Below are 19,670 nucleotides of genomic sequence, written 5' to 3'. Positions count from 1 at the left end.
AAAAAAAAAAAAAAAAAAAAGCCAGAACACGAATGAACAAATGAACAAATGAACGAATAAACGAACGAAAGAACGAACGACAGAACAAATGAAAAAGTAACGAATAAACGAACGAAAGAACGAACGACAGAACAAATGAAAAAGTAACGAAGGGTAGAAGAAAAAATGTTTTGTCAAATAAGGCAAAAGGGTCGAACAATTCTTAAACAAAAAACTAATCCACAACCCGTTCGTAACAACGTTACCAAAAAGGTTAAATGAGAAGTTTTATTTGCAAACTTTTTAATGACAAAAGCTCATACGCAACAAATGTTGAAGGTTACAAAAGTTACGTTTTTTTTTTTTTATTTTCTCAATCAATCATCAATCCTCGCCAAATGAATTTTTTTTTTTCGTAGGAATTTGAAAAAAAAAAAAAACATTTGTTTCATTTAAGTTAAAACTGTAACAATTATATAAAATTAATAAAGGCCGTATAACTTCACTAACATATAATCTTAATAATTAATTATATGTATTTGTAGGTTAAAAAAGCAAGAACAGTAAGAAAATCAAAAAGAGCAAAGAAAAGAACGAAAAGAACAAAAAAGAACAAAGAAAACGAATAAGATGAAACAAAAATAAAATCACTTGTTAAAAAAAATAAATTCAGGTTGTTCAATTTCTGCTTTATATTATTCTCAAAAAAAACCAAAAAAAAAAAAAAAAAAAAAAAAGCACAAGCAAGATTTGGGGAATTTTATAAATATGTGACATTATAAAAGCACAAGTAAAAAGTAGCAAGAATTTTTACGCCCAATTTTGCCGCAAAAATTTACGCAACTTTCACCGTTAAGAAACTGTACCGCAAAAGTTACCGGAAAAAGGTGCCGTAAAATGCGTGACATATGTTTTTACATATATATATATACATGATAAATAAATTTCTCGTGCTGCTTTTCTAAGCCAAGGCATTTTTTTTTACAGTGGTAAAGAAACAAAAAAAAACTGTCGGTTAAAAAGAATATTTTGAGGAAAAGCGCTACTTAAAAGAATTTACAAATAAAAACATATAAATAGAATATTCGTTACTTCTACATAGACATAGCAACATTCTTAAATATTGCGAATATGAATATTTCGTGAACTTTTCTTTCTCCTGTTGCTGGTTTGTTTTGGTCTCAGGTTTTCGTAGCTTTTTACTACTGTGCTGCTTAGTGGGTTTTCTTTTTTTGTTTTTCTTTTTTCTCGCCTTGCTCTTCGGCGTTTATGGTCCCCGGAAGGTTTGCCATTTCCCCGTCTTGTCCTTTTTTTTTTTTTTTTTTTTTTTTTTTTTTTTTTTTTTTTTTTTTGGTTCTTTCTGTTTATCATTTTATGCTTTTTTCGCTTCCACTTAAAGGGGCCATCTAATTACACAAATAGTATAGCAAAAAATATGAAATCCCAAAATTTGCAACATTTTTTTTTTCAAAGAACGCATAAAAAAAGAACGGAAATGTTGCAAATGCAAAGCTAGCCTATGCTTCCCCCCGGATGATGCTCTCACGCCAATGAGAAAGGGGGGATCTGACGGGATAATATGCCAAAGCGGCGCGGTCAAAATAGGACCATTTCAGTATAATTCCACGGAGAGCAGTCATATATATATATACATACGCACCGATTATATGCTGCGTATTTGGCTTTACCCTCGCGAGTGCCACTACACTAAATTGGATGTACCTTTTAAAAAGAAAAAGACAAAAAAAATAACACTGTAAAAAAGAGTAGCCTTAGACGGCATGTGCTGTACCATATAATTGGATAATGCACCGCGTATAGGATGGCAGACATATGTTTGCCTATCTCTAGAAACACGTTTATACATAATGGTGACCTGTTCGAAAGTAGCACCACACCCCTTACGTACAGGCGTGATGCGTACACGACATGCGCTAACATATCTTTGAAAATAAATCACTCTCTTCACATGTGTGTTAAGAGCCTACTTACCCAAACGAGGAGGACATACGACACGCGTGTAACTTTTTCGTCCCGTGGGTATAAAAAATAAAAGGGGGCAGCTACCTCACCAATACACGCTTTATGCAAAATGGGGTTGACTTAGAAATGCCTTTTGTCGTGGGGGACAGCAGACACTCTGTTCTCTGCGTGTTTTCAGTTTCTCATTTGTGTCTCTCCCGGCACGCGTCGCATCCTCACAGCCACTTGGTTCACACTGCAACAGTCGTCCCGTGTTGCAACATTAAATATGCATCCTCAATGTAGTCCATTGAGCACCTTCCGTGTAGCTAAAAAAGTGTACATGCCTGCGCATAAGGTGAGGTTACTGTGGTGGACGCACATAACCCCCCAAATGCCATCTCCCACTTGAGACAATTTTAAAGTTGTCATTCCATTATAAATTACTCTATTAAAAATTAAAAAAAAAAGAGCAAAATAAAAAGAAGAGGGAAATTTTCTCTTTTGCCTTTCAACAATTGGGGGAAAAAAAAAAAAAAAAAAAAAACACTTGTGTTAATTATAAAAAATATATATAAATGCAATGCAGACTTCACATGTAAAAGTGTTACTTTGGTATGTCGTGTAGAGGTGCACAAGTTGTTTATTTGTGGGGGGGAAATTTTATCTCGGAAGCTGACCGGCTGTGAATATGCGTAACACAGGGCGACTACACTTTTCCTTAAATCACATCCCCCCCTACAGCTCGAAAAAATTTAAGTACCTTCGTGTTAAAAAAAAAAAAAAAAAAAAAAAAAAGAGATGTCACACTACTTCTCCCCGTACTGTGGAAAATGAGTTAATATAAAAACGGTAGGCAAAAGAGCATCCAATGTGTCCCTTAAATTTGTGTATGACCCGTAGCTGCGCGAACGCGTTTTACCAAAACGAACAACTCCAGGGATTAAAAAAAAAAAAAACATAAACGTAACGAGGAAAAAAAGGCTTTTCGCCAAACGAGTTCTCACGTGCCAAGCGGATTGTCAAGGGTACCGCGGAAGGAAGCAAAAGAGGAACAAGGAACGACGCCGTAAGGACGAAGAAAAAAAAGCAGCGTGATTGCTTCCCCCCCGTGGAACCGCTACACTCCTGTGCGCCGCCGCTTTTATATTCGCCGCCCCGCCCCCGTTTGCAAAAATGTTTCTGCTGAACGAGAACGAGGAATCCCCCAAGGATATCCTCTTGAACGAGCTCAAGTATAAAATCCGAGTGCTGGCCGGGATCGTCTTCGTTATCAAGACCATCCCCATGGTTGCAAGTTTATTCAACAAGAGCGTCGACTAATTGATGGGGGTGTAATACGCATTTAATCCCGTTAGTCGTTTCTTAACAGGGAGGCCAGTGGGCCCTCCTACAAATCGGTACATCCTACAAAAGCCGTGGACGTGTTTACAAAAAGGTAAAAGGCGCATACGGCGGGATGGGGCCTTATACACTGGATTGCCTCTGTAGGAAGGACAACACAATTGATGTGCATTCGCGTGAGCGTGAGAAGACGCATAAATAAAATTTGCACAAATAAATCCTCACCAACGGGTGTAGCGCTGGCGCACTGTATATGTCGTGTACCCGCAAAATCAGACGATGCCGACCCACTGAGGGTGCGATGCGCGGAGAGGACACATCATCTCTTATGCGCCCCTCTCCCGTATGTACATACGATACGTATGTATTATTTGGCTACCTATGCATAGCCTATCCTCGTGTCCACCACCCGTTTGGCAACCTGTAACAGTGAGCATTACTTAATTTTGTTACACTTCGTTACATTATGTTAATGCTGTGTTTTTTTTTTTTTTTTTTTTTTTCCAATTTAACATTTTCGCTTTCATCACATGCCCAATCGCTTAAATGATGAAAGGAGAGAAAAAGAAAAAAATTAAAAAAAAACACCACAATGTTTTATTAGCATATATAACCATAAGGAGCAGTAAACAGCTTTATGCTTTGGGGCTGCATGTCCATACAGGTGTTGTTGTTCTGCTGGGTGGCGTGGAATTAGGCACCAGTTCATTTCGTTTTAAACAAAAAAAAAAAAAATCCCCGTTTGCAGCAAAAAAGGAATAATATATATATAATGCAACAGGAAAGCGTAAAAAATAAGCGGAGTAATCTTTTTTTTTTTTTTTTTCTCTCTTCTCTTTTTCGATTGCATTTATTTTCTTATGAAATATGGACCACTTTTTTAAATTAATTTTTTTTGGTTGTCCTAAATTTTGAAGCCTTCGGAACGCGCCTGCGTTTTCTGTGAGAGGTAGTTGTGGTGAGGCTGTTGTAGGGGTGCTGCCGTGTTTTTCATTTTGCTAGAAGAGGCAACAGGTTGGGAGATTTTTTTTTTTTTTTTTTTACAAAGGAAGCGCTGGGTAAAAAAAAAAAATATAAAAGTAAGGCCATCCGTGAAGAAGGACGGAAGTGCGGAACCTGGCAAACATTTTTACCTGTCCATGATGAAACGCTCAACAGAAAAATTCATGTCGTGTTTCATTTTGGTCGTTACATAAATCGCGTCCCCCCGCGTTGAAACGCCTCAAAGCGCAACCCTGTTGGGATGGACGACAAAACCGATGGAGGAAATCGACTCGAACGTGAAGGAGGGGAATTCCCCCATATGCCCCAATTTGGAGTCCACAAATGAGGACGATAAAATGAGAAGAGACAAAAATAACATCAGTCAATGTGACCCGCCCGTGGAGAAAGGAACAGGTGGTGATGGAAATCCCCATGCGCGCAAAAAGAATAATTATTTCAATCGAAGGGAGGCCCGGAGGAAGTGGAAACACCACACGGATGCCCCCCACAACGAGAAGAAACAGAAAGAACAAAACACCTGCATCGTATGCCTCCAAAATGGAGTAGCGAAATACAAATTTGTGTGTTGCAGTGAAGGCTACTGCTCTGTCCCCTGCTTTCAGAGGCACGACAGAAAGGCCTGTTTGGAGGAACAAAGGAACAAGGTCAACAGATTAAATGAACTTAGCAATTTACACAGCGAAAAGGAGCAGCATGGAAAGAGCCAAGTAGAAGAGGAAGAACAAGAAGAGAGGGGTGATAACCCCACGGAGGATGATGAAGAGTCTGAAGAGGACCTGTTAACAGAGGAACAAAAAGTAAAGCTAAAGGAAGACATTACCTTGAGAATGCTTCTTAAAAATAATTATGTTCGTTCCGTTTTCAAACAATGTACTACCTCCAAGGACAAAATTGCTTATCTCTCTAATTACATTAACGACCCCACCATTGTGCAGGTCGTTGACCAAATTATGAAATCGGTTGACGCGGGTGACTCGTGAGCAGGGTTGCACAGTGTGTCATACGCTTCCACGTAGCCACTTCATACACCTTTGTTTTGTATTATTTTTTCCTTTTTTTTTTTTTGTGATTATTTTAAACCTGTTTACAATTTGAATCCCCAACATGGTTGACTCAAATGGGTGCGCTTCCCCATTCCTTTGCGCCATTTCATTCCGTGCAGGGGTGCTTCTTTTTTGCAGCAAAAATTTCCTTCCCCTTCCTGCCCCCTATAAACGCAGTCTGTCTGGGGGCGACAAAAGGGAAACGTGCAACGTGCAAAGTGAAAAATGTATAACGAGGAGGAAACGATTAAAGAGTTAAGACGTTAATGTGCGCGGTGACAACTTAGCCACTTCGCGATTGACGAGTTGCTATTTTGGCCAGTTAACAAATGGACGCAGGCACGGATGGTTGGTGAGGGCAAGCGGGAGAGGGGAGAAAGGATAAAGGTGCCCCCCGCGCCCCCCTAACCGCTATGATCACGGTGATCACTTCGAAACGACGTTCGTGTAGCTGGTGCGCTTCAACTTATTTAACCGCTTAAACGCCATAGCGGTGGAGTCGTTGCTGTGCGTGCTGCTTCCGCTGCTGTTGTTTTCAAAATCGGAGGCATCCCTCACACTTTCGAAGTCGTTCATGCTTGAGGGGTGGTCCTCGTCCTCGGGGCTTTCTTCGCTGGAGCTTATGTTCAGATCGGTTAGTTTGCGCGGGGAGTTGCGTTTATCTCGCTTTATGCTGCTGTCGTTGAGGGGGTCTTCCCTACGGGGAGTTCCTTCTGCGGCTCCCTCTTCCACTGCTGCCTTCTCCACCGCTTCTTCCCCCACCGCTTCTTCCCCCACCGCTTCTTCCCCCACCGCTTCTTCCCCCACCGCTTCTTCCTCCACTACTGTGTCCTGCCGGTTGTAGCTTACGCATGTGAGGCCATCTCGCCCGTCCTGCAAAATCGTTTCGTCGCTGCGGGCCGCGGCAAGCTTGGGCACAGTGTTGACATCCTGAACTTCATCAACAGGGGAACTAAACGTCTTAACATCATCGATAGTCTCGAAGCTGTTTTGAATGGAACATGAAGCCTCGTCATTTGCATCAATGAATTCGTCCTGTGTTTCTTTATGCTCTATGCCAGGCTCACCGGGCGGGTATTTCACCTTAACGGCCAAGTCGGTTGCCCGCTCGAAGAGCCATGCGTAGCTTCCATTTGGTAAGTCATAACAAGCATCATCGACAGTGCGCACATGATCAGAGATGCATTCCATCACACCCTCCCCCTTCGCGCTGTGGTTAATGTGTTTCATGATTTCTTCAGTGGACATTTCCTCTTCATTGCAGCCGTCTACCCCCCTGGGGACGACTGGGTAGGACAATTTTCTGTGACGCAAGGTAGCTATATAATTAGCATACTCATTGATGATTTCTTCGTAAATGGTTTCTTCCTTGAGGGCATCCATTTTGGCTACATCTAGAAGAGTATTTGTTGTATTTCCCATGGGGGGTTCTACCCCGGTAGGAGCACCAACCACAAGGTTCCTTTGTACAAAGTAGGTCCTGACCTCGTCTATCTTTTTCTGCACACATTCCTTCAATGCTTCACATAATTTAATTTCATTTCTCGATTTTATAATATCACTAGAATGCATACAAAAATTGATGAGGACATAGAATGTCTTTAAATCTTTAATGGTGGTATTAACATCGGTGAGGGCACTTTTGAAGAAAATGGTGAAATTTTTATTATGTTCTCCGTTTTGTGACTTTTCACCCTGTGCTGCTCTTCTTTCTTCTTGTTCCATTTCCATTTCGAAATTGTTATGTGTCTTTAGATTGGCTTCTCCTCTATCGTCTGCTTCTTTTTTCTCATTTGTTTCTTCAGGGGGTGCTGCATTTTTCCTTTTCCTACCTCTTTTCTTCACTTCCCTATGTTCGTGGAACCCGCCCTCTTTGGCATTTGTCCCATCGCCAGTGGGAGCATGGACAGAGGCCGAGGCGGAAGCTGCGGAGATGCCCCGCCCCCGGACGTCACCCAAATCGTGAAAGAGGTAAATCTGAATAATTTTGTAGACCAGCTCGATAATGTTGGAACGGCTAGTTAAGGCGACGCCCTTCTCAATGATAACAAGTAGGATCGATTTTATGTACTTGGGGAAGTGCGCAACGAGGAAGTGTATGTTCGCCTTATGTAAAATGGTGAAAATAATAAAGGTCAGAATGTTCGTATAGTTGATGGTCCTCAATTTATGCTTCAAGACTCCGTCGCATGTTTTTAGTAACACTTCTTCGAAGGTAAAATGGAAGACTAAGAGATTTGTCTCACTCATGGAGGGGTACATGGAGAACACAGAAAAGAGAAACAATTTGTCATGTGCATTTATATTCGTTATGTTAAATGTACTAATCTTTTTGAAGTCCTGAACACAATTGTAGGTCGAAGGAGAGATGAGGAAACACATTTCAAACAGAGCTCTCAATTTGTTAGAAGACCTTCTCACCATTTTGTGCATTTCCTCATTGGACATTCTATAAATATGATTCCCTAGAAATTCAGTTAATAATAATTTGCAGAAGACTCGAAGACAAATCGACTGAATATATTTGCTCGTGTTGACAGTGCCACTTAGGTAGCTCCAAATATTTTCAATCGCATCGATGATCAATTTGTCATTGTTTAAATTCGGGTGTGTCATGAGCAAGTCACCCAACACGCAAATGTATATTTCGCACCGCAGAGAATTTATTTCTAGCTTTTCTAACAGCTCCTTATATTCATACCACGCATTTTGATTGGTGGCAAAGTAGTTTAAAAGGGACTCATTTGGGGGATTATATTCATAGAAGATGAGTTGGTTATTCGCATCCTCATCCTGATCATCATCATGATCTTCCTGGGGAGCGCCCTGGCCGGCATTCGCCGCAGCATTCCCGGCGGCATTCCCAGCAGCTCCGCTCTTATTAAGCCCCCTTTCAGCCTGCGTCATCAAATCAATATTGGCCTTCTGGTACACATTGGGGCATATTTTCGCATGAATGCTTTCAATGCTGAGGAGGCAGCTGTTCAATACTTCACATGTGTCCACTATAGCAGTCTTGTAAGCATAAATTTGTTTCTTCAATTCATCATCGTTACTTATATACATGCACCAATTGCCCAAACACTTGGACACAATTATGTCGTAGAACTGATCTTCTATTTCTTTGTCATCCCACTCTGGCATTATCGAGCAACAGAAATTCAATGCAGGTAGTAACAGCTCGTTTGGAAATTCACGCAGAGCTGAATCGAAGGAACAGTGTGATTTACTCTTACATAAGAAACATTCTAATATGAAGAGAATTCTCAACCACCTCCTTTTCAGTTCCAGGCGCAGCAAGCTCAACATGGTTATTTGCTTTAGAAATATTTGTGTGTGTAGTCTGATCTGATCATGGAATGCGAAGACTGCATGGTTGCTTCCCTCCTTCTGGTCATTTGTATTAGAGGACTTTACTTCTTCAGAAGATCGTTCCCGATCCATCTCGGTCAAATCTTTTATCTTCGCCTCGGTGACATCCAGCTTGTGTTGCATCTTCCTGCAGAGGATCAGCAGGTGCTCGATCGACAATGTGCTCAGTTTCTTCTTCCTAATGATGTCAAAGATGGTGTCATTTTCCACATTCAGGATGTTGTTGAAGAGGGCCGCCAGGGGATTCTTCTCCGCCTGCCCCTTCGCCGACTGCCCTTTCGCTTCCTGTTTAGGGGAACCCTCCACGCGCGCTTGCCTTTGCGTTGGCCCATTTTGCTCATCATCCTCGCCCTCAGCAAAATTGACCGTGTCTACGGCAAAGGGGTCCTCACTCTCGGTGTTTTCAAACGGTTCCTTAATTTCCGAGATGATACCCAGTATCTGATTGGTCAGACTAATTTCTACCTCATTCGCGTCGCAATTTTTATTTTTTATGTAGACCATCTGTCGGAGTAGCTCCAGACAGGCGTATATATAACTGCTGCTCAGCCAGTAGGCACACGTGATATGTCCCTTCTGCAATTTGTAGTAATTGACCCCCGTGTTGTTGAGCATACATTTGATGATGACTTCTCGCAGGGGACCACGTAACAGGACGGTGGAACAACACTTGAGAATTTTATCCACCTGGTACGTTTCAATGATGTCTAGGTATTTACAAATCAACAGAAGATTTTTCATGTTACAAATGTAATTGTAATTTTCGTTAATGTTATCTTCGTTGATGAGGACGTGCTCTGCGGGACTATTCTCCTCTTCCTTTTCTTCCCGATTGGCCAAATTTGCACCGCCGTCACTATTCACCCCATCTTGGTTGTTACACACAGCCCGGTAGTACATGCACTTATCACAAAAGTCTTCATCGAAAATGGAACTCTCCATGAATTTCCTTTTCCTTTCCTCCTCCAGCACCTTTATATCCGTCTTGCCCTTCCCACAGGTACAGAAGAGGTGGAGATTATCTGCCTGATTACTCTCATTATTTTCTATACAGTTAATATAATTTTTCCTGTTGTAGTAGACCTTTTCATTGAAGCGGCTCAGGTGCATGTAGTAGTACACGGCATTGATCACTTTAAGTGCGTCGATTTTTTCCTTCTCTTGTTCATCACAAAAGTGCTGAACGTACACTCGAAGCATGTACAGCTCCGCTGCGTTTAAGAGGAACAGGTTGTTTATGCAGTAGGTATACCAGGCTTCTCCATAAGGGCTACTTCTATCACTGTGGCTGGAAGTACTTTCATTATTGTTTGACTTAGGTAGGTTGTCTGCGCTGTTCAGTTCGTTTGTACTTTTACTACTTTGTCGTTCTACTAGAGATGAAAGAACGGTTGATGGTCTCTGCTTCATATCATCGAATTCAATGCTGCCACTGCGGATTACGCCATTCCTAATAGTGTTCAGGTGAATTTTGCATATTTGCTCCACAATTAGGTCGTTATCAATATCGCTATTTATTAAGTGGAGGAGGAGATTTTCGATTTTGTCATTGAAGTGTTGGACCCAGTGGATAATCATGCTGTAACAACTTTGCCTCACAGAGCTATCCTTGTCGTTCAGTCCACATAAGAGGAACTCAAATTTCATATCCGATGGGATAAAAAAATAATAATTTTTTAACTTTTCATACACACTTATTCTAACATTTGTATTGGTATCATTTATTCTTATAAGAAAATTTTTGAGGATTATCAAGTGGTCATAATTATTCTTATTGTTGATCCCCCCGTTTGTGTCATCTGTGTAGATTGATATATTTTGAATCGCGTGTATTCTAACTGCGTTGTGAGAATCATCAAGACAGCGCAGGTAGCTAGCTGTTGTGTTGAAGTCCTGAAAAGGTTCTAAAATGCTCAGAGACAGAATCCGGATATTATGGTCCTTATCATTAAGAAGGGATAAAAAAATATTCACATGCTTTTTGCATAACTTATTTGACACATCAATCTGTAAAGCGCAGGCTTTCTTGACCAACGCTTTTATAACTCTACACAAATTTATTCTCTGCTTCCTGTCCTTTATGAATATATTGTCTAGAAGTCTGTTCCAGAATTTGTCAATGAGTTCATACTCCTGGGTTGCGTCCTTCCCGGCGCTGCCTCCACCGCCGCTAACACCGCCAGTAGCGCCTGCTGGGGTTCTTCTCCCCCCTCTGCGACTGGCCTTTTCACTGAGCAGCACATCGCAGTAGTACAAAATGTCAAACAGGAACTCCATCATTTTGTTAAAGTTCTCATCCTTAGTATTGCTCCTCACCATGTTTAGTACTATCCTGGCGCACAGCTCATATATGCAGTACTCGTTCACGTACCTCTTGTGCTCCACGTCGTACACATTACCCTTAATTATATTTTTAAGAATGTCTTTTATGTAGGAGAACCCCGTCTCACTGTCATACCTATTGTTATACACATAGTGTATGGTCCGCACAATATTTTTTACGTGGATATTTTCGTTCTTTATTTTTAGATTCACCAAGCTGGACCCCCCCCCTTCTCCGATGTTGCCCTTCGCCTTTCCTCCCTCCCCCACCTTTTTCACCTTGTGCGCCTTCATCTGGTTGGGTCATCCGATGTAATTACGCAACATACTATGACTGTTCCCACGTGTGCACCCACATATGTTCGCAAACGTCTTTTGTTTCTGTTCCTTTCAAAACGGAACAGTCAACACAAACTAGCTAAAAAAAAACTTGCGCTTCCATGGAAAGGATTAAAATAAAAATAAAAACACAAATAATTGTGAGATGAAGCGCCTAGGGGAAATGGTCTCTTCCTTTGTCATGTAATACACACACTTAATATTTCCTTGTGGACTTCCTTTGTCACATTTTTGTAAATTCGCTTGAAGTCTCTTCCCTCCAGCAATTATGCACGGTCTGTTTAGGAAGCTTTTCCGAATTTTTTTTTTTTTTTTTTTTTTTTTTTTGAGGAAAATTACAAACATGCGATGATTTCCAAAGTTGCGCATATACCCCCCCGTGCAATACGTATTGTGCATCTCCAAGTGAGGGAACACATTTTTACACTTATCCTTCGAAGTGACGAATTTAAAAAGCTCTTCTTCCACCACAGAGTGACGCTTAAAAATGGCTTATTTGGGGAAAAAAAAAGAGAGAAAAAAAAAAAAAAAAAAGCGTGAAAATGGTCTCCGCCCTGGGTTGTCAGACGGAACTTTTCCGTTTGAACATTTTGTTGCATTGTATTCGCGATTTGTCACACCGCAGTTGCCCAGGCAGGGACGGCACGTTCCTACACGCATGCTTTGGCAACAGCGGGCAGTTTACCGCTAATAGCTTTACATAGCTTCATCCTCAGTGGGCGGCACCACCCCTCGAAAATTAGCCATGAATACAAGTTTGCATACCAAGTTGGAAGGCGTTAAATTGTGCACGGTGTTGTATCCCTCAGGCTGGGTGGGGTCCTTACCCATACTTTTGTTCACTGTCCATTTGTCCATTAACCTATTTTTTTTCTTTCCCATGCTGTAATGCTAAACACTGGGGGGGAACGCAATTTGGCTCAGACATTACCCGTACCAACTGAGCAGTTTTGTTCACCATGGCAGAGGAGCAGCAAGTAAGCCATGTTAAGCCGTTTAAAAGCGTCTGTGGAGAATTCGCATGTTCGCAAAAGTGGCACTGTCCACTCCAAAAAAAAAAAAAAAATAAAATAAAACAAAAATAAGGGAGACATACACATAGGGATGCTTAACCGGAAAGATCAAGTAGGGAAGTAAGAGCATGACGAGAGGGACGCGAATTTTTCACAAGTCACATCCATGGTTAACACAAAACATAGGCCTCGGTTAAGGGGAGATAAGAAGCCACTTGAACATGCATGTATCAAAGTATGTCTGCCTACTCAAACAGGTGGCTGAACTTTTTCAACTCGGACACGAAAAGGATGGTTTGTGCCCACCCGCAATTTGGCCCCAGTAAGTCCTTCAGTCTTGTGTACAGCCTGATGTAGAGAGAAGTTGTCAGGGCCTTCTTCTGCGTCTTGGAAGGATTTGTTTTCGAATTGGGTTTTGTCCCTTTATCACCTTCCCGTTTGAGCACGTGTTCGCCACAAGTGGGCGTGTCCTGTCTAGTGGTTGTCTTCGCCTTCTTCTTACCTTTTATCGGAGTTGCTCCAGCGGCATTCGCCCTGCTCGCCCCATTCACCCCATTCACCACCTTATCCACCCCAACCGCAGTGCCACGCGAAATCGGCGCGCACTCAGACTCCACAATGTTTTGGTAGTACTTGTAAATGATGTCATATATGTGTGTGTCTATGGGAATACAGTCAAATTTATTTAAACCGAAGAGGCAAATGCAATTGGCTACTTTGAGTCCTATACCTGGGAAGAGTATTAATTGGTCAATGCAATTTTTTGTCTTTTTCTCCTTTTTAAGATCCTCAATCCATTCTTCACTTCCTCTTTCCACTAACATTTTCGCACTTTCAATAACGTAGCTACTTCTATAGCCGAAACCTAAGTTCCTTAAATCTTCCTCCTTCAACTTGGATATTATTTTTATACTTGGGAATTCATAAAAGGGAAAAATCTTCATCTGCCTTTCCTCCTTGATGACCGTTTTTAGGTTCTCGTAGAAGATTCTGTTCTTCCCTCTCTCGGCGTCTTCAACGTGTCTATTTTGTTCCGCCTCTTCTTCCCCATTTTGTGGGTACTCCTCCTTCACGCGAACGCGCATTTGCGGTTCCTTCTTCAGTGGGGAAATGGATGATCGTTCCCCCTCCGCTGGGTCCCCATTTTGGAGGGGCTCCCCTTTAACTCGCACTGATTGTGTCTCATCGCGCTTGAGGCGGACGCGCCGTTGATCCGTCTTCATCACGCCAACGTCCTGTTGACTCCTAATAGAGGCAACCCCTGCTGCGTCCCCGTCCTCCCTAACCTTCACCAGCACATCCTGGCCGCAGAAAATGACTGTGGCGAGGAAGCTTCCGTAGCGCCTCCTGAGGCAGTCTATCATGAGCGTTATCCTGGGAATGTTATTATTAGTAGAACAAAGAAAGGAGAAAAATGATTCCACGGAGTTAGCCTTTAATATTCTCAACCCCCTAATTTTATTTGTAATTTCTTTCATCCTTTTGTCTTTTCTTTTCCACATCTCTATGTGTTTATTTAAAGGAAATTGTAGATTGAAAAAGTCGCTTACATCTTGGTCGTGTTGATCGTTCGTGTGTGCACTGTCTGGGTTGTTACTTTGTCGCTCCTTTTTTTCCTTTCCGTTAGTGCATGTACCGCTAAGTGTAGCAGTGGACGCACCGCTCCGATCATAAACGAACTGGTAGAAGATCCCCTCGTCCGTCTCCTTAAAGAGGTAAATTTTTTTATTCACCAACCCGATGTAGGTATCCCTACACACTTCGCTGAAACAAAATTCCTGTCCAATCAAGAAGCAATATTTTAGTTGTAGCTCATTTTTGCTCACATTAATTTTTTTCCACTTGAGTTGGAAGTTTTTTATTACAAAGTATGGAGTTCCACTGGATACATTCTGCACCTTCATACTCTTTGTGTCGCTTCCGTTTGGAGGATGGACGCAAACCATCATCCCCTCCCGCTTGATTCCCCCTCTTCTACATTCTTTTTTGACTTTCTTAAGTACCCTTTTTTTGTCCCCATTGATGGTATGTACGAATAAATGGGTAAGGCCTTTCTTGCGGGTTTCATTTTTTCCTCCCATTACTACTACACCTTCAGTTTTAACGCAAGAGTTCTTTCTGGTCATGATGTTCCTCCTCATTTTATGTGCTTCAACTGCTTTACTCCTAATTACTGTGGTGATGTAAATATTTTTTAACAAGAGTAGGAGGAGGGATTGATAAATGTGCACTATCATTTGCTGGTGAAGAGGAAGGGAAAAGGGGGCTGTTACCTCTTCCGTTTGTTAAAATCAAGTTACATCTACTTTTGTCATTTTTGGTGATTCCATCGCGCCCATGTAAGGTGCCTCATGCCATACACACGGTCATTCGAGAAAAGGTGGTAATCATGTGTAGGGAGGGAGAGCCATTATGCAACGCTTCGAATTTACCTGCGTGCACCGGATAGGGAAATGCAACTCGAATTAAGGCATTTCAGGGGGACTGCAATTGTGCATATGAGTCGCCCGTATAATACCCCCTTCCCCCTACATCTGCCCGCTGTTCTCACGGCGATCAACGCTCAAAGTGAAAAGTAGCTTTGCTATTCTGTCCTTTTATTGGCCTGTTTTCCGTGATGCTACATCGCTTTTTTTTTCCCCCCCCCGCCAAACCCGTTGAGCATATGTCCAAATGTTGTGCCATTTTCCGGGATAAACGGCGAAACGTTCAGGGAAAGGAAAAAAAAAAAAAAAATTGTCCTTCAAGGTGCCCTCCCCCAACGCAGGCATTTCGCCAAAATTAGAGCAATTTCTCACTACAGCATTAATGTGAAATGTAAAAGGGAATTAATGTAATAGGACGCGAAAGAAAAAACTCGCATCATGTTCACAGCTGTGTTTGGCCAAATTGGGCAGTGCTTGGGCGCACACTATGATGTCGCTCCGGAAAATTCAACTATGTGCGCTGTGATACGCTGTGTGTGTAGCGTTGGTTGAGCTCGCTTCACATATTTTTCTTTCTAATTCGTCCCTTCACCCGGTTTGCATAATTACATAAACGAGTGGATGAGTTATACTTTTTTTTTTTTTTTATTTCGCCCGACTGCTCTAGTTGTAGAAAAAAGATGCGCCATTTTTTCCCCCCCCTTTTGACCCATTTAAAGAGCGTTGCAGTGTAAGGAAGCCCCTGACACATTAGCACTTTGCCTGTACGGTACAGTATAAAAGGCACACATCGGACATAGCCATTTTGTTAGAGAAGAAATGTTGCTGCTGGAAAGAATGAACACCCTGATTGAGAACAAGTACGCCAAATCGCACTGGAAGAGGAAAAAGTTCGTTTGGAGGTACAGCTTATACTTCACCATTTTTTACATTTGTGTATCATTGGGTATTTTGTACACGTTAATAGTTAGACTTTTCATTTCGTGGGATTCATACAGCAACCATTATTGTCCCTCCTCTACGATCCAATCTGTGAAGAGAATCTACATGGTGATTCTCATATTTTTAGCATTGATGGTATTCTTGAATTTCCTTTTTTCGCGCCTCACATATATTTACTCCAATTTTACGAATAGGGAGTTTTTTAACTCAGGCATTTTTTACGCCCTCCTAGGGTTCATAATTAAATATATGTCATGGATTTTGTCCTTCGTATACATTTGCTGGATCTGCTTCCTTTTTGTAAATATGATGATAATAAGTTTTTGGCCACAAAGGTGGTGCACTTCCAAATACAATGCGTACGGGATGGACGCGGTGCGCAACTGCTTCTTGGTGAAGAATCGGGCCACAGGTACGCTCTGCGGGGTGGCCACAGCTACGGCAATTCCGCGTGTCTGCATTTGCACATGCATATGTACAGACAATATGTGTGTGTATACGCGGCGTGCTTCGCACCGGTTGGAGCGCACCTAAGTCAGATCACCTCCATGCTTCCCCCTTCCCCCTTCCCCGCAAGGATGCGAAATCGACAAAGCACTGCTGAACCTACGGACCAAGGACAGCTGCAACGACTACAACATTTTGAAGGTGCAAAATTTTCTCTTCCTTTCGCGATCAGCTCCAAACCAAGCATGCACATTGAAGGATAAGAAGCTGTGCGAATTTTTTGTTGACTTTATTAAAAATAAGAACACCTCATGGAGTTCCTTCCCGAACTGCTCTGGAAACACCCCCGATTTTAAGGAAGAACATTTCCTTGAAGAACCCACCATGAAAAGTGACATTTACTTATTTTCGGTGTCTGTAATATTTTTTTGGTTTATCACCACAATGATCCTCATTGCCCTTTTCGTAGTTGTCAGGGTGAGCACGCCCATCGATTCCTCTTTCGTGGTGAATGAAGAACGCTTCAACTTTTTTTTCAAGTTTACGCGCTTCCTGGATGTATGGAGATGACAAGGTGTGAATACATGAGTGGTACAATGGAATGGTGGCAATTGTGCAGTCCTCCAAATGTCAACCGTCTTATAGGAAGAATTCCGCAAGGGAAAGGAAACCCGCCTCTGTCTTTATTGTTCTCGTCCATATGACTTGCCCCCACGGTATGTTTCCCCCAAAAAAGATACTCTTAACTGAGCCTAGCTGGGATGAATGCTCTACCGGTCCCTCCTCTATGGCAGACACTGCGAGACAGTACCATATACTACGCAACTGCGGACCACTGATGGGGCCTTTTTCCTGATATACCTATTTCGACTAATGACATGATCAGATCCCTTCACCTTAATGAGGGTATTTATTCCCAATGCAGTCCATTTCGCAGTTCTTCCCGCACAGTCAACATGCTGAGCAGAAAATTTGCAACACGTCTGTGATAATTTCCATTCGTGCACCCCCTTTTTTCGTGAGCAAAAATTCCAACTTTCAGAATTGGATCATGTTCACGGATCAGTGTGGACAACCTTCCCGCATTACCCTTTGGAGTACCGTCTAAATAAACAAAACGTGGCGCGCTCGCGAAATACTATCACCATAGCTATGCACGAGAATGCACTAATCTGTCAGTCTGGAAATACGCGAATATTCGTTTGCTCCCTTTCACGTGAGTATATTGTGACGGTTGAATCTATTTGTTGCGCGCAAGTTGTCCGTAGGATTATTCTGTTCCAGCTCACCACCCTCTTTGCATGTGTATGCTACACATATATTTTACTTCCTGCCTCATTTGTGTGCGTGCATGTGTTATACACGGACCGAGTGATCGTAATGTTATTCGCTATTCGGAGTACTGCTCACGATGTTTAATCCAAATGGGGAAAAAAAAACAAAAAAAAATGCGAACAGAGGTGATTGCAAAGTATGCCCGTACAGATTCATAAAATGGCGAAAAAGTAAAAATCACAGCAGATTTTTTTCCCTCCCTGAGAAATGCCATTTTGGGGGATATTCAGAACAGCAAAAGATGCTAATGTCCACAAGGGGCAAAAGTATACACACATACGAATGACAACTTTGTTCAAACTGTTACAGACGGGAGTTGCGCGCGAAACAGAGAAAAATGAATTTTAACAGGAAAAAGTAGCTTTTTTTTTTTTCGTTGTTGCTCACGCTTTGTACTACATTAAGCTGAAGAAAAAAAAGAAAAAAAAAAAATGGACGAGGGTAAAGGCAAGAAAAGGAGCATAAGCCGCATTATCAAAGAGTTTTACCTAAACTGGAATTACAGGAGACACAGCTGGAGAATCAGTTTCTACTACAACTGCCTGGCACTCTTAACTGCTTTCAGCATAGCCCTCACGTTAATATTCCAGCAACTCATAAAGTCATTCAGTTTTTTCGTCAACTATTCCTGCGAATATGAACATATAAATTTTATTCTTACAGATTTATTAATCTTCCTAATTTTAATTAGCTTTATAAGTATTTTCGCATTTTTTCTATCGAGGATTTGTTCCATCCTGTCAAATTTTACAATTAACGATTTTATGTCTTTAGGCAAATGGATCGAAAGGATAGGCTGTACTGTGAAATGGTTTCCTTGGGCCTTAGCGATTTTAATCATATTTTGGTTCGCCATAAATATATTTAATTTAGTTACTTTATATTTCACCCCCAACTTATGGTGTAAGAGGCGCTTAAACAACCTTGCCATACATGTAGTCAACAACTGCAGGTTGTTTGAAGGTAGGACAGCCGCATGCACCGTCGATATGATAGACACTAGTTCCAATGGGAACACTACCAGCTACATTCGCAAATGCAACGATTTGGATTTCCTAAAAAATCATAACTACTTTGCCTTAGTTCCAGATTTGGCAGATAAAAATTATGTAAAATGCACGTTCAACAATATCAACATTTGCACACTGTATAAAAACTTACGAAATAATGAGCAAATACTGCAGAAGGCAAAAGAGCTGAAATTAGAAGGATGCTTGCAGAACCCTCCGTCTGAAGTAGAAGATTTTTATGATAATAATATACAGACAAGCGATTTGTACAAATACTCTCAAATATTTACCATCGGCAGTAACGTCACTTTTGCGGTCCTCATGTTTTTTTTTTATTTTGTTAAACGTACAACGCAGTTCGATGGGTTGTTTTATCAGTCTATAGACAACTCCGAAATGCTTATATTACGAATCCTGCGCCCTTTGACACCCTGGACGTGAGCCTGCCTTTGGCTGTTCAGCGGCTATGTGGCTCCCGCGAAAAAAGAACAGAATCAAATAAATAAAATAAATGAAAGAATTTACCTAATTAAGGAAGAGAAGGGCACGCGGGTTGCCTCCTCACCCTACGCTACAATTCTGATGGGTGAACTGGAGACACCTTCCTTCTGCGAAAAAGTTAGTCCATAACGTGAGCTCAAGTGGGACTGCAAAATTAGACACATATATATCGGGGACGCAAGTCTACACGAATGAAACACACTGAAGAGGTAAACACAGCTCGAGAAAATGTTGCTGTACAACAGTTTAGTCATATATTTTTTTTTTTTCTCCCATCCGTGCGGTGTGCACACAATTGCTTACTCTTCCGATGCGTCCACCCTCTTCTAATTAACTTGTGAAAAATACCAACTTTTTACAATTACCTCAATTTGTAAAACATTTTTTTAAAATAAAATGTACTTAATGTGGCAAAACAGTTGTACTCCCTTTTCATCACTTATAAGGCATAAAATTGATCAATGTAGTTCTGCTAGCCATTCGCTTATTCATTTGAGAAAAAAAAAAAACTTGCTAAACTAGCCATTATAACTTTACAACCGTCTAATTTGGTTGTTTTTTTTATTCCATTTAAAAAAAAAAAATGCCCATTTTACCTGCACTGTTCATACAAAATTGAAATAATTCCAA

At 41.4% G+C, this 19,670-nt stretch overlaps 6 protein-coding genes across 6 annotated transcripts; 3 read left to right on the top strand and 3 right to left on the bottom strand.

The window, feature by feature from the left end:
- Nucleotides 1-4,544: 4,544 nt before the first annotated feature.
- On the top strand, nt 4,545-5,270 carry AK88_01716 (uncharacterized protein; the record flags this gene model as incomplete). Its single annotated transcript, XM_012479351.1, has 1 exon — nt 4,545-5,270. The coding sequence occupies one exon, from the start codon at nt 4,545-4,547 to the stop codon at nt 5,268-5,270; it is 726 nt and encodes a 241-aa protein (XP_012334774.1).
- A 489-nt stretch (nt 5,271-5,759) lies between these two features.
- AK88_01715 (uncharacterized protein) lies at nt 5,760-11,321 on the bottom strand (the record flags this gene model as incomplete). Its single annotated transcript, XM_012479350.1, has 1 exon — nt 5,760-11,321. One exon carries the CDS (start codon nt 11,319-11,321, stop codon nt 5,760-5,762), a length of 5,562 nt encoding a protein of 1,853 aa, XP_012334773.1.
- A 741-nt stretch (nt 11,322-12,062) lies between these two features.
- On the bottom strand, nt 12,063-12,248 carry AK88_01714 (uncharacterized protein; the record flags this gene model as incomplete). The annotated part of the gene is made up of 1 exon (XM_012479349.1): nt 12,063-12,248. The coding sequence occupies one exon, from the start codon at nt 12,246-12,248 to the stop codon at nt 12,063-12,065; it is 186 nt and encodes a 61-aa protein (XP_012334772.1).
- Nucleotides 12,249-12,624: 376 nt separating this feature from the next.
- AK88_01713 (uncharacterized protein) lies at nt 12,625-14,616 on the bottom strand (the record flags this gene model as incomplete). The annotated part of the gene is made up of 1 exon (XM_012479348.1): nt 12,625-14,616. One exon carries the CDS (start codon nt 14,614-14,616, stop codon nt 12,625-12,627), a length of 1,992 nt encoding a protein of 663 aa, XP_012334771.1.
- A 1,008-nt stretch (nt 14,617-15,624) lies between these two features.
- Nucleotides 15,625-16,764, top strand: AK88_01712 (uncharacterized protein; the record flags this gene model as incomplete). Its single annotated transcript, XM_012479347.1, has 2 exons — nt 15,625-16,159; nt 16,325-16,764. 2 exons carry the CDS (start codon nt 15,625-15,627, stop codon nt 16,762-16,764), a joined length of 975 nt encoding a protein of 324 aa, XP_012334770.1.
- A 1,196-nt stretch (nt 16,765-17,960) lies between these two features.
- AK88_01711 (uncharacterized protein) lies at nt 17,961-18,980 on the top strand (the record flags this gene model as incomplete). Its single annotated transcript, XM_012479346.1, has 1 exon — nt 17,961-18,980. One exon carries the CDS (start codon nt 17,961-17,963, stop codon nt 18,978-18,980), a length of 1,020 nt encoding a protein of 339 aa, XP_012334769.1.
- Nucleotides 18,981-19,670: the final 690 nt, after the last annotated feature.

This window comes from Plasmodium fragile (genome assembly GCF_000956335.1).
Source record: "Plasmodium fragile strain nilgiri unplaced genomic scaffold supercont1.15, whole genome shotgun sequence".
Classification (NCBI taxonomy): Eukaryota; Apicomplexa; class Aconoidasida; order Haemosporida; family Plasmodiidae; genus Plasmodium; species Plasmodium fragile.
This window is presented reverse-complemented; position numbering and strand designations above follow the sequence as displayed.